The 14,568-nt window shown below is 40.4% G+C and overlaps 1 protein-coding gene across 1 annotated transcript; it reads left to right on the forward strand.

Annotated features, from left to right (window-relative positions):
• LOC113445044 (arylamine N-acetyltransferase, pineal gland isozyme NAT-3-like) lies at nt 1-13,819 on the forward strand. Its single transcript, XM_087940712.1, has 2 exons — nt 1-54; nt 11,052-13,819. The coding sequence occupies exon 2, from the start codon at nt 11,163-11,165 to the stop codon at nt 12,033-12,035; it is 873 nt and encodes a 290-aa protein (XP_087796838.1). The 5' UTR covers nt 1-54; nt 11,052-11,162; the 3' UTR covers nt 12,036-13,819.
• Nucleotides 13,820-14,568: the final 749 nt, after the last annotated feature.

The following is a 14,568-nucleotide window of genomic DNA, read 5'->3' on the forward strand; positions in this document are numbered from 1 at the left end:
ACAGCCAGCAGGAGAAAAGGACCAATTCGGGTACAGGTATCCTCAAAGATTAAGGTTTGTTGAGTTTACTTTTCTAAACCTCTCCTTTCTCTTCCTTTAAGAAATTAAGAGGGTCAGGAGTTTGTTTCCTTTGTGGGGGAGAAACCAGGATTGTTTAAATCTACATTCAATTCTCGTTTTAAGAAGTAACATTGCGTTTCTTATCACTTATTGAATTTTTATGTGCAAAAATAAAAGAAGAATGAGGAAAAACTTCAAAACTCTCATGTGCCCAACATCCAAAATGGAGGGGTTATGCAACTTATGAGTATCTTTTTCCATCTACTGGTGTATGCATGTAAAAACAAACAGACATTTAAGTTGTTTTACTTCAAAGGAAAAGGAAGTTAAGGATATCTTAGTAATGAGAAAGAAATTTCTACAGACTCTTAGGATCATAATTACCTGCTGTAAAATATTGCTTCAGACAGAGAAAGGGAGGTAAAGGAGAATATTTGTAGTCAAGGTTGAAATGAGGGATGCTCGGTGCTCTCAAAGCTTGGTTGTTACAGACATTTCATGACCTGAATGAAGTTACATCCTCAGTGCTCCCAGCACTGACGATGTTACCTAGTATGGTAATGAAATGTTTACAGTTAAAAAGCAACAACCCCAAATCCAGAAAGCATCAAGAGCCCCACAAAAGGGAGCTAAGTTTCTATTCCATTTCCGAATGTATTACATGAGAGAACACAAACATCGGCAAAACCAGAGCATAATTCATACGTGCAATCCTTTCACATGAACAAGGAGAGTTGCTATGGCGCGGTATGAATTCATGTGGCATTTTGAGCACTGCTGACTGAGCCCATCTGTGGAATCGCTTCACCCAGCTTGCCCGGATGGTTTTAGCCGTGCGTCAGACCGCAGGGTATGCATGCGTATCAGAAGATTAGCGGAGAGCGTCAGAAAAATGGGAACACGGCTGCATTGGATCAGACTTATTACCTCTGGTTAGCGGGACCCTAATTTTTCAAGTCAGGCAGTAAGGAAGAGTCGGACTAAATGCAATTTGATGGCCTCTGAATTAAGGCAGTGATCTGAACAGATGCTTCGAATGATGAAGTAAGAATTGTATGGTTTGATTGTGGTCAGATCCTCCATCGATACAGAAATATGCCGGGTATTTCTGCGTTCGCTACTTTTTCGTGCGTCGGTTTGCAAATGGAACAGGATTCTTATTTAAACTATCTTTTTCCTATACACAAACAGATAGGATTAGATCAATTTTATTTATTTTTTTTTCAAATCAGGGGGACAGTTCATAGTAGAACCGGATTCACAGGATTGCCACCAGATTAAACTTGAACAATAAGGGAAGAGTTGACCCAACCAGATTCAAATCCGCTGGGTGAATTTGAGGATGGCTATACTGTGGGAGTCAAACTTAGAAAGACAAACTGGGTCCGAATTCCTAAGGATCCAAGATGAATTGTATCATTATGATTAACCCCCATGTCTCAATGCAACCCATTTATTTCTGGAACCTACAAATAATCGGGCTGGTTTCTACTTACCTATATGCAGATGGAGTGGCGCTCAATTTATCCGTCTTTCTTAATTGTCATGACAGCGGAGAACTGAAACAAAAGGAATGGGATTGAATGAAAGAAATTTTTAAAAAAGAAAAGATTTTCTGCCCCTTCCAGCAGTATTCATGCGTTCAGAATTGTTATGCAAGAGGCATAGTTCATGGAATAATCCAGAAAAGAAAAATAGGACTTGAATCCCGCAAAATGACGAGCAGAACTTAATCCTGAATAGTAACAGATAACAGATAATCAGAGTTGGAAGGGACCTTGTAGGTCATCTAGTCCAACCCCCTGCCCAAGCAGGAGACCCTGTACCATTTCTGACAGATGGCAGTCCAGGCTCTTCTTGAAAGTCTCAAGTGATGGTGCTCCCACAACTTCTGAGGGCAATTTCTGTTGCATTGGTTGATTGTTCTCACCGTCAGAAAGTTTCTCCTTATTTCCAAGTTAAATCTCTCCTTGTTCAGTTTCCATCCATCCTTGTCTGGCCTTCGGGTGCTTTAGAAAATAACTTGACCCCTTCCTCCTCTCTGTGGCAGCCCCTCAAATTATTATTGTGGTCAACCAGGCTATGAAGTCAATATTTCCCCAAACCTTCCAATAAATTTCAGGAAAGGAATCACAAAAGAAGAAAGCAACGCTGTGTGTTCAAAGAGTGGAAGCTATTCTTTGCAAGAAGGTGGTTGGATTTGACATCATTTTGTATTTGTTGGAGGGTTGATTGCACGATAAGGAACTTTGGTCCCCGTTTAATCATTGAGAAGGTAAGTCAATAGTGTGACCGTAATTCCAACTCTGCAATATCAGATTGAAACAATACCCTTTGTTCAAGGACGGCCACTTTGACCTCAGCAACAAAATGACCTGGGGATGTGTTAAGCGAGCCTATATGATAAAGTATGTGTTGAGTTTGAGGTTTTCTATAAACGTACATAAGTGTAAAAGAAGAGCAGATGTCTATCTTCTTCCTAGCTACAATTCTTTGCTACAGATAGCAATACCAATAGCATTTAGACTTATATCCATGGCCACCAAAACTGGATGCAATGTCCCAAGTGTGGTCTTATCAGTGCTTTACAGCCGTCTTGTTTGACCATAACTAGATGACCTACAAGGTCCCTTCTAACACTGATTACCTGTTATCTGTTATCCTTCCCTTATTTTCTTTCCGTTATCATCTTAACAGAATAACAAAAAACAGAGTTGGAAGAGACTTTGGAAGTCTTCTAGTCCAACTGTCTGTTCAAACAGGGGACCCTATACCATTTCAGACAAATGGTTGTCCAATCTTTTCTTAAAATTCTCCAGTGCTGGAGCTCCCACACCTTCTGGAGGCAAGTCGTTCCATTGGTTAATTGTTCTCACTTTTAGGAAATGTCTCATCCGTTCTAGGTTGCTTCTCTCCTTGGTTAGTTTCCATCTGTTGCTTCTTATCCTACTGATTTGGAGAATAAGTTGAGCCCCCTCTTCTTTGTGGAGACCCCTTAGATATTGTAAGTCTGCTATCAAGTCACCTCTAATGCTTCTCTTCATTAAAGTAGACATACCCAGTTCTCACAACTGTACATTGTATGTTTTAGCCTCCAGTCCCCTAATCATCTTTGTTGCTCTTCTCTGCACTCTTTCTACAGTCTCAACGTCTTTTTATATCATGGCCACCAAAACTGGATGCAATGTCCCAAATGTGGTCTTATCAAGGCATTATACAGTGGCATTAATAACTCAACTGATCTTGATTCTATCCCTCTGTTAATGCAGCCTAGGACTGTGTTATTTAGAGAAGAGGGAGAGAGATACAGAGAGAGAGGGTGGGGGGTAAATTATGTCACAGACAGTTATTTCAGCAGATCAGAACAAGGAATTTGGACAGCCAGGGTGCCTTAAGAGAAAGAGAAAAAAAATTCACCAAACATAAGAGCTAGTTGTAATGTGTGCACACCTGCAACCTAAAGCCAAGTGCTAAACAAGTTTGCACATATTGAAAGTTTTCCCACCCTCAACCAAAAAAGTAACGAGAACGGAAATCATATACACACCCAAAGTGCCTAGAAGAACCGCAGTTTTGCCAACCTTTATTTTAGGAACACTGGGAAGCCCTTAAGCAAGAACGGAAGAAAAGAAGAACATACGCTGTGTGTGATCTTGGACCACAAACATGTTTGGATTTATAGACTGAACACTTCCATGGAACATTTAGTACTCTGAGCGTAGCTTTCTCTGAATATGGGATTTGTGACCTCAATTCATTTGTGGAAATCAATCTGTTATATATAAATAACAACAACAGCGTGATACCAGTTGTGGTTGGTGTGCTTGGTGCCAACACATTCATATGGTACCTAAGTACTTTTCCAGATTTAGAAAAGTACTTAGGCACAATATGAATGGATGGAATTGCAACTCGTCAATTACAAAAATCTGCATTACATCAATATTACAAAAGGTGAATAACGGCACCCATATCTATTTATATCTATTGACACTGTCTTTAACCACTCCTAGATTCTTGGGAAGTGTCCTATAATCAAAAGTATTGAATCAAGTTGGTATGAACTGGTAGGCTGTGAAGACGAGGGTGATGATGGTGATAATAATGGAGGAGGGTGAGGGCGAGGAGGAGAAGGAGAAGGAGAAGGAGAAGGAGAAAGAGAAGGAGAAGGAGGAGGAGGAGGAAGAGGAGGAGGAGGAGGAGAAGGAGGAGGAGAAGGAGAAGGAGAAGGAGGAGGAGAAGGAGAAGGAAAAGGAGAAGGAGAAGGAGAAGGAGAAGGAGAAGGAGAAAGTTATGATGGCAGAGAAGTCTCTCAGAATTCATATGTACATTATTTTTATACTGCTTTTCACTATACATGACCACCTCAAAAACTCAGAACCCGTGACTGCAACTCAAGCAAAAGAAATATTAACACTTTAACAAAACAAATTAACATGCCAACACAAGTAAGGAAAGAAAAAGGGCACAATACCTTTACAAGGTGAGTGAGAAATTCTGTGGCTCAGTCACCTCCTCAAGCTGAGTGTGAAATCGTCTCCTCAAGCAAGCTTTGGATTTACCATATAGATGTCCAATCTCCTTTTCCAAGTCATCTTCAAACCAGGACTTGGTTCACGGCTCACTCTGGAAAGTCTAACCTGCCGACTTCCTGAGAGTTCAAAACCGGGGTTGCTGTTCTGTTGTTCTTTGACTGCATGGAGAAATAAGGATCGTGGATAATGTGGAGAAGCATAAGTGGAGTTCCTTGCTTAGTGCTCAGAGGCAGTTCTCCTTGGAATGTCCGCAGAGTAGGACATTTTCAAAGGCTCAAGATACGCCCGAGTATTGCTATTCTGAGCATGTGTTGAATTGTTTTAAGTAAGGCCGCTCAAGAACCCAAATAGTCTTCCAATCCATGGCTGTTTACATTGGAGCGAAGGGTCAGATTTGGGGGTGGTTTACAGCGTGGTGGCTCGGCGATTAAAGATGCTGAACTTGTCCACTGGCAAAGCTGATAGCCCAGGTTCGAGACTCAAGCGCTGTGCAATGGGGTCAGCTCCCGTCCCTTGCTCCAGCTCCTTGACCACCTAACAGTTCGAAAGCATGCAAAGGCAAGCAGGTAAACGGCTACCACTTTGGTGGGAAAGGAACAACATTTCGTTTGCTATGGTGTATAATCATGCTAGCCACATGGCCACAGAAAATGTCTTTGGACAACCCTGGCTCCCTCGGCTAAGAAACGGAGATGAGCGCTGGCCCCTAGAGCCGGACACAACTAGACAAGGGAAACATTTCCCTTTGCCTTCCCAGCCCTTTATCAGTGGGAACCCCTGGAGACTTTCTCCTTTTCTTCCATTGACCCCCCAGAGAAGATGGTAGGGTGGAAGAACTTTCATTGCTTCTTTCTAGCAAAGGAGAAGAGGAGAGGGATGGGCGTGGGTGACTGAACACTCTTTGATCTCCACATTAGGCCCCTCAGAATGCTCCCAGGTGCAATAGAAGGAAATATATAAATATTTACCATCATTGCCTGGAAGCAATGTTCTTTTAATGATATAATTAACATTCATGTTATAGAACTTTCTGGGAGTGGGGGGGAAATAGCTGAAACACTAGGAGCAGGCAAGTGTTGTTATGAACAGTGCCATAGGAGGAAGGAGACAGTTTAAATTTTTTCTCCCCAGCTAAATTCTTTGGGCAACCTGCCCTCTCTAAGTAGCAATTAAAATGTGGAGCGGGAACGAAACATCAAACCCTTACCTTCCATTGATGCCAATTGGACTTTTTCTCCCATAACACGAATTCCTGGAGATAATGGGGTGCAGCTGTTGATTCCCACCCCCCCTCTCCACGTCTGGGGAGAGATGGTTTAATTAAACCTTCCCTCACATTGTAATCTGATAGCAGTTCACACACTTGCTTGCACACCTGGTATTTCAATGTTAAAATCCATGCCATAATGTATAATTGTATTAATGAAGTGTGTAGGTGGTTGGAAAACAAATAAATAATTGGTTTTTTTTTTTAAAGTTCAAGCGTTGATTCAGGCAACGGCTACAACCACCGGATCAAATAGACTCAGTTGGGCATAATTCTCCATTCTAGTGGAATGGTAGAAGATGAACCCAAGGATGTCCAGTCAAACAGGAAGCCACTTTCTTGGCCAATGTTAGAGGAAAGACTGTAGAGATTTTCCGTAATCCAGATAAGATTATTCTCAGTCCCGCCTTACCCAGGACTGAGACATCATGTCCTATCTCTTGTGTTCCTTTACCAGTCTTACCTTCATTTTCCTTTAACATTGTCCCAAAGGTCCTTTTTTCAGGAGGCAACTGGACTTTCTTCTTATTTATTTATTTTTTTGAAGACGTTTCGCTTCTCATCCCAGAAGCTTCTTCAGCTCTGACTGGATGGTGGGGAATGGAAGGATTTATACTCCTTGCAGACAGCTGGTCATTTGCATCCTTTTAGAGGGCCGTTGAAGCACTTGGAGGTTTATCTGTGTCCCCAGTGTCACCTGAGTGATGCTAATGGTTCCTGTAGTCTGCAATTTTTTTCCCCCTCTGGAAATCCATTCCTACTCCTACACCGTTCAGAGGATGTTCATCCCAAATTGTATAGCTATAAGTCTGTAGAGATTCTCAGTCCTCCAGGCCATGGTTGTCCCAAAGGTGCTTTTTCAGAAGGCAACTGGGCCTTCTTGTTTTTCTTTTGAAGATGTTTTGCTTCTCATCCAAGAAGCTTCTTCAGCTCTGACAAGATAATAGGGAATGGAAGCAACACTGGGACAACATGACCTGGAAATGTAAAATCACAAACCGGTAGTTACACCGGTCAGATCCCACCCCTGCTTATACCTATTATCTTGTAAGCAATTGAAAAATAAAATAAATAAACAAATAAAACCCTGAATCAGCTCATAGCAGTTTCCATTTGGAATGGAACATGCAACCCTTGGCCCGCTAAACGAAAGAAAAACTGAAAAATTGGTCTCCTGCATTCGCATTAAATCATTTATGGTCCCCAGAAACTGCCTTTTCAAAGGCATTCCTTCCACAGAACGAAAGCAAAACATCCATTTTGAAAGCGAACAAGTGAAATTATGGTGACATCTGCTGGTCAGGCATGTTCTCTTCTCATCTTGGGAAGAAATCTCACCGCGGATCCATCAGAGTGAGAAGTTCAAAACCTGTGAAGAAGGAAGCCCAAATCATTACACCTTAAGAGTTAAAGCTTTGCTTTTTTCAGTGGAGGCAAACTTTCATCCTTGTCTTCTGCTTCAGACAGATTAAGAGAAAATGCTGTTGGATGGTCTGACAGTAACATCGAACACTTATCGATCGATTGGGATTTCCTGGCTAAGGCCAGATGCACTGTGTGTCTTCTCCTGAAATAGATTCCACCAGCATCTTCCGTAGGTTCTTCATATGAAGTGCAATATATTGCAAGGTTTTGCACCTTTGCTATTTAAAAAAAGGATATATTTAGCAACAGAGTGGCCAATGCCTGGAATACACTACCTGACCCTGTTATTACATCATCTACCCCACCCCACCCATTCCTTTAACCTCAAACTATCCACTATTGACCTCACTCCATTCCTAAGATGTCTGTAAGGGGCGTGCATAAGTGCACAGTCGTGCCTATTTTCCCTGTCCTATTGTCCCTATTTATTCATACCCATTTCCTGTATTCTTACTCAAGTATATTCTTATACCTATTATCTTGTAAGCGAATGACAAATCAAATCAAATCAAATAAAAAATAAAGATATTAGAACTATGGAGTCTTTGGTGCTCTCTGAGATTGGTTGGTTGCATGCAGACATTTCATGACCCAACTAGGGAACATCATCAGCGCTGGAAGGGAGTTGGGATTTGCTCTCTGTTTATATACAAGTGGCTTGTCATGTCAGTGTTGGTGGGGCTATAGTTTTCTTTTTGGCATTTCCTTGGTTAGGCTGTTATTTACTTTTGATTGTTTGTCAGAATTGCTAATTCCTTGATTAGGGCATTGTTTACTGCTTGATTGTTAGTCCGGTATTAAACCTGGTGTTTATCTTTGCTCATTTGGCTCTTGGTTGCTAGTGGAGAGGTGTTTCGATCTTTTTGTTTCCTTTTTGATTGTCTCTTTTAAATGGTATGTAGAAGTTGTTTATCTCTTTGTGCCTGTTGATAATTGATTTGGTCAAATGCCAAACTTCCAAGAATTCTCTAGTGTTTTTGTGCTATTCAATGCTTTCTCTCCCGTGGAAGTTGAAAAGATACTCTCAAACTGTGTTCCTACGGTATGATTAACTGGGTAAGTTAAAAATTACTGCAGGTGGAGCCATCAAATACTACTCCATCTCTCGTAGGAATGGAATTTGTTTCATTTAAATCCAGAAAATGGGGCTATTGAGTAGCAATTTTGAATCTAGATGCTGCCCCACTATTCAGCCTTTGCCAAGATAAAGCCCACCTGCTCAATTTACAATGCCATTTTCTTTCTGCTTCTTTGAAGTCCAAGTTTTCCCAGTTGTAGGAATTGAGTATGTCTAGTGTAATGAAAAGAAGAACTAGGGGTGACATGATATCCGTGTTCCAATATCTGAGCGACTGCCACAAAGAAGAGAGGGTCAAACTATTCCCCAAAACACCAGAAGGCAGGACAAGAAGCAAAGGATGGAAACTGATCAAGGAGAGAAGCAACCTAGAACTAAGGAGACACTTCCTGACAGTGAAAACAATTGATCAGTGGAAAAGCTTGCTTCCAAAAGTTATGGATGCTCCATCACAGGAGGTTGTTTTTTTTTTAAGAAGAAATTGGACAGCCATTTGTCCAGAAGGGTATAATGTCTCCTGTTTTGCAAGGGGTTGGACTAGAAGACCTCCAAGGTCCCTTCTAACACTGTTACTCTGTTCTAGAGACCTTCACTATCTGACCTGGCTAAATCCTGCTTCTTTCATCTTTGATATATGCTTCTAAATGTTGAGAAAAATCCAGGCTGCGTATTGCTTCTCTGGCCAAAAGATGGGGTGGTTGTTCACATCTCTGTATCTTCGTCCAAATATATGTATATATATTTTTTTCCAAATACAAAACATGTTTCTCTTAATGGATACAATTTTGGAGGGGATAATGGAAGGAAGATCAGAAATCAACATCATCTAGACCAGGGGTCTCCAACCTTGGCAACTTTCAGACTTGTGGACTTCAACTCCCAGAGTTCCTCAGCCAGCAAAGCTTGTTTAACAACTGGCGCAAAAAAAACGGTGGTAAAATGGGGTGCAAGCCCTTTTAACAACTGCCTTGCTTAGCCAGAGAAATGTTGGGTTCCACTGTTGTGGTAAGGCGAGGAATATCTGTATTCTGTGTGAGAGAGAGAGAAAGGAACTATCACAGGAACACAAAACTTGCCCCATAACGGTTCTACAGTGGTTTGGTTCCTTTACACCAGGGGTCTCCAACCTTGGCAACTTTCAGACTTGTGGACTTCAACTCCCAGAGTTCCTCAGCCAGCTTTGCTGGCTGAGGAACTCTGGGAGTTGAAGTCCACAAGTCTGAAAGTTGCCAAGGTTGGAGACCCCTGGTCTAGACTCTCCTTGTTTAGAGAGGATACCCAAAGAGGCATGGCAACGAAATTGTAAATTCTAGTTTTTGGCATCCACACTGCTTTGCTTTGCTTCAATTATTTTTTAAACACAACAGTGGCATGTTTGAAGTACACGTAAAACACTGCCAGGAAACAAAACAAAAATTCAGCACTGCTTGATTGTTCATTGAACTCCACAGGGTATCCTCCCTGGGTGTTTTGACTAACTTTTTTTGTTCATTGCTATGAGGAAGGGAGGAACAAATTCTGACTTCCAGGGCCCATTTTAGTTTCTTTTTGTTTTAAAAAAAAAAGCATAAAGCAAAATTCTAAGAGCTGAAATTCCGCTGTATTTGGGTGGGTGCAACAGGGTGAAGGAACATCTGAAGGAATTGAAAGCGACAGAAAATTGGCAAATGAACAATAACCGGAGAAAGCCAGAGTTGAACAGCAAAACATGTATTGTTATCAGGTTTCACTAAGAGGTAAATAACAAAAGCGAGCTGTGTTCCTACAAAGAGAAAGGAAAATATGCCTGCATGCAAAACTGCATATGGTAGCAGAAATGTGTGGAATAGCAAACATTAGATTCCAAACGCCCTTTATTTAAATGCTTCTAAATTATGTATGATATGAGAAATGCACATTAAAAGGTGATTTCCGTAGCCTCATTGTTTGTTTTCAATTGTGAACTGTTTGGAGCATGGAATGAGAACAAAGTAAGGGGTGGGAAGATACAATTTCATCCATACCAAAGCCTTACAAAGGTGCAGAGAAAGAAACAAGACCTGTTGATTGTGCAGAATCACAATGTTGTTTTTGCTACCAACAATCTCCTCTAACTCTTAAAGTGTCCCCCCCAATTCTTAAAATCAGGGTAAACTAGACAAACTGAGAAACATGGCTGTAGACATTCCTAGACCATGTATGTTTTCACTCGTATATTGCTGGATATTTCTCTGAATTGTTTTAATTTTAAATTTAAAAAACCCATATTAATTTGTGTATTAAATTTATCGGCTGCCCAGGGTTAACTCTGGGCAGCTCATGATGTTAAAGAGGATAAAACTATACAAAGCAGCAGGGAAGGAAGGAGGTGAGATCTGCTATCGAACTATCAACCATAAGACATTATCTGCACATTTTGCAAATCCAAAAGTCTCTCTTGGGAGTGGGAGTGATGCAAACCAACGTTTTGCAAACTTGGCAACTTTGACATGAGTTGGGTGTCAATTCCTAGAATCCCCCAACCAATTGGGAAACTGACATCCATGGAGTTGACATGCACTCATTTTAAAGTTGCCGAGTTTGAAAAACACTGGTTTGCATCATTAAATTTAATGGTAAAATGTTAAAAGGCTGAATCATGACTCTTGCTCTGTATGACGTCCTAAATTAGAAATACAAAGGATAATTATATGACTTTACTTTCCAGGGGTTTCATGCAACCGTGAAATAAAAACAACGGCGGAGATATTTTTATACAACCAGTTTAACTAGTTGTTTCAGTCTGCAAAGACACCCCCCCACAAAAAAAACGCCTATCATGAATATTAAGGATTATTTTGAAAGAATTTGTTACAAAGGTTCCCAGGACAAAATAGACTTGGAAACCTTAACTGAGGTTTTTCAACATCACATCCATGCAGTGCCCTTTGAAAATCTCAGCCTCCACTGTGGCGAAACCATTCAGCTGGATTTAGAATCAGTGTATGATAAAATTGTGAAGCACAACCGTGGTGGATGGTGCTTGGAAAACAACCAACTTCTGTTTTGGGCCTTCCAGATCATGGGCTACAAAGTTGATCTTTTAGGTGCTCACGTTTATGACCCAGAGCGAAAGGCCTACTATCCAAATTTCACTCATCTTTTGATCAGAGTCATTCTTGAAGGTAAAACCTACATTGTTGATGGTGGTTTTGGGACGGATTATCAGATGTGGCAACCGATGGAGTTGATTTCTGAGAAGAACCAACCTCAGACCCCAGGAATCTTCTGCTTCACGGAGAAGGATGGAGTGTGGTACCTTCACAAAGTGAAGCGCAAGCAATTCAGGATGGATTCCGAGAACAAAATTCTCTGCTCTGATGTTGTAAAAAACATGACCTGCAAGAACATTTACTTCTTTACCTTGCAACCAAAGACAATAGATGACTTCCAGCCGGCCTGTTTACAACTCCAAACTGATCCAAATTCTATGTTTTTAAGGAAGTCTGTCTGTAGCCTCCAGACTACGGATGGAGTTCTAGTTTTGATTGGGTGGGTGCTGATTGAAACCAAATATAAGGATGACATGGATCTAGTAGTAAGCAAGGTCCTGACAGGTGAAGAAGTGCCGAAAATACTGAAGGAGCGATTCAAGATTCAGCTGGACAAAAGGTTTGTCCCGCTTAACACCTGTTCAGTACACAGGTTTTAATTCCGGGGGAAATGGGTGAACTTCGCTCAACAACACAGTTCATCCTAAAGCAACAGGAATGACATTGGGATGCAGCTTTGGAGAAGTCTCACCCTGGAAAGATCCAAAGGGATGTTGGGCGAACATTTTAGAGAAGATGCTGTATTTTCTTGGGCAGATTTGGGTCGATTTAGAGAGCAAATGAAGCCCTTTACGCAAGTTGAATTTGCTGGCTCTAGGGATTTGCCACAGGGTTAGCGATATAAGTCTACTTTGAAGTAGGAAAAGGGATAAGAAACCTTTTGTTAAGATTTCAGTTTTGAGTTTTGACTGGGTCTGAACTATCTCTAGCTTCAGCGTAATGGTGAGATTTTAAATCAGTATCTTTCCAGTCCTTATGTAGTCTCTAAGATATATAGGAAGTCCGAAAGGCCTTAGATCGGGATATATGACGGCATGGAATCTCCTGCTCTGACTTTAACATCATCTAATGAAGTTCTCCAAAAGTGGTGATATAAGGACCAGACTCTCTCCCCTTCAAATGATAAGAATGAACTTTTGGAAACTGGCTATTTCAAAAGGAATCCTTTATTGAAAAGAAAGACAGCAAGTCCACCTTCAAAGCAGGATCTGATATCCTTCCAGGCATGCAGCTTAAATAAAGGAAGTTAGAATCCCTCCTCCCCTTAGTCCTATGCATATTTTGTCAATACAAAGAAGCAACATGTTAATTCCCCCCCAACACACACACACCTTTTTTGGGAAGTAGTTGAGAAGAGATTCCCAGGAAGTTTCTTTGGGAGCTGGAATTATTATGGCACCTTCGCTTGCTATCTCTACAGGAGGTGACAAGTTTCCAGGCTCTAGCCCACAGTTGTAAATCGTGTAAAGGTCATACAAATTAAGTACAAGAATTAGGATATTCAGGCAACATCAAAAATGATTACTTGTATACACCCCTCCCCTTCTTCTTCCATTGAAGAATGGCAGACACACGGATCTCACAGGTGAAGATGGAAGAGCTTTTTCTGTGGCGCCACCCCAGTGACGGAATTCCTTCCCCAGAGTTGGTCTCTGGGCATCTATATTAACATCAATTGTCCTGGGCTTTTTGTGGCTTGTAATTGTATCTTGATTTTTTAAATTTTTTTAAAAAATTAAATTATACAAATACAACACAATACATCCAACTTATTCTTGTTATTTTACTTAATCATTTATAATATCATTAAAATATTAATTACTAATTAATCTAATCATAACTACTAGTATTTTGACCTTGTCTTCTCTTATATAAACATTTATAAAATTCATTCCATGTTTTGTAATATTTAGACTCTCCTGTGTCTTTTATTTCTAAAGTTAAGCTATCAGATTCTGCACATGCCATAATTCTCATTATTTCTGTTTCTGGAGGTATAATTTTATTTTTCCAATATTGTGCATATAATATTCTAGCTGTCGTCAATACGTGCACTATTAGATATATTATTTCCTTTTTAAATTTTTCTGATATTATTCCAAGAAGAAAAAATTCTGGTTCAAATGGAATACATTCTCCCACCATTTGTTCTATCCATGTTTGAATCAGTCTCCAATATATTTTTTGCAATTGTATTTTGATTCTTACCTTCTGAATGATCAGAGTGCTTCCGCTAATTTTAGATGGTGTTTTTAACAGTGCATGGTATTTGATTTTATTGTATGTATATTTTACTTGGATTTTTGTGCATGGGTACATGCCTATTGGGATATCTACTAAAATAATATGAAGTAGTCTTGATTGTTCTCCCAATTAAATGTTTTACAAGTGTTGTGACTCCCTCCATGTGTGAATTCAGCATGGGTTTTAAAAATCGGATTCCTTTTACAAAATACCTGGGTTTGCTTGCCAGCAAGGAAACTATTAAGTCCCAAAGAGTCTGATATAAAGTTCCTGTGAGAATACAGCACACAATTGGGCAACGTTGAGAATAGCAGTCTCCCAAGACAACAACGATTGAAACTGCTAAATCATGCCTGCAAGAAGTAAGATTCTCACTATAGTCTTTGCATCAAATGGCAAATTGAAAATCACTTCTCATTTTCCAATTACCCAGCAAATTCTAATCTTAACTGAGTTAGAACGTATGGGTTTATTGCTTTATATCTTGCCAGGAGCCATCCTGAGATCTCCAAGGGGTCAGAGAACGTGCTATAAGAAACCGAGTAGTGAAAGTACCATCCTTCTCTGTGTTATTCTCTGTAATCAAGGTTTACTTGAACTGATCAAGTCACAAGTCACAGTCTAATAAGGGGGATAAAATGGTGTAACTGCTAAATTTGTACTTCTGTATCTCAGTCCCCTTATTATTTTTGTTGGTCTTCGTTGCACTCTTTCTTCAGAGAGACTGATGCTGCCCAACTCCATAACTTTCCCAAAAACCTCAAGATAGCTTGCCCTACCAGTGTTGGTTGCTATTGTATTTTTCTCAGTTCTTGGATGAGGGTATTGTTTTTGTTTGGTGGTTTGTTTGGTGTTTATTCCTGCTTATCTGGCTGTTGGCTGCTGGAG

The sequence above is a fragment of the Pseudonaja textilis genome, chromosome 11 (assembly GCF_049901715.1).
Source record: "Pseudonaja textilis isolate UNSWEBS1 chromosome 11, rPseTex1.2, whole genome shotgun sequence".
Classification (NCBI taxonomy): Eukaryota; Metazoa; Chordata; class Lepidosauria; order Squamata; family Elapidae; genus Pseudonaja; species Pseudonaja textilis.

Bases quoted from the DNA above. Each gene is read 5' to 3' on its own strand.
- LOC113445044 (XM_087940712.1), top strand. From the start codon at position 11,163: ATGAATATTAAGGATTATTTTGAAAGAATTTGTTACAAAGGTTCCCAG.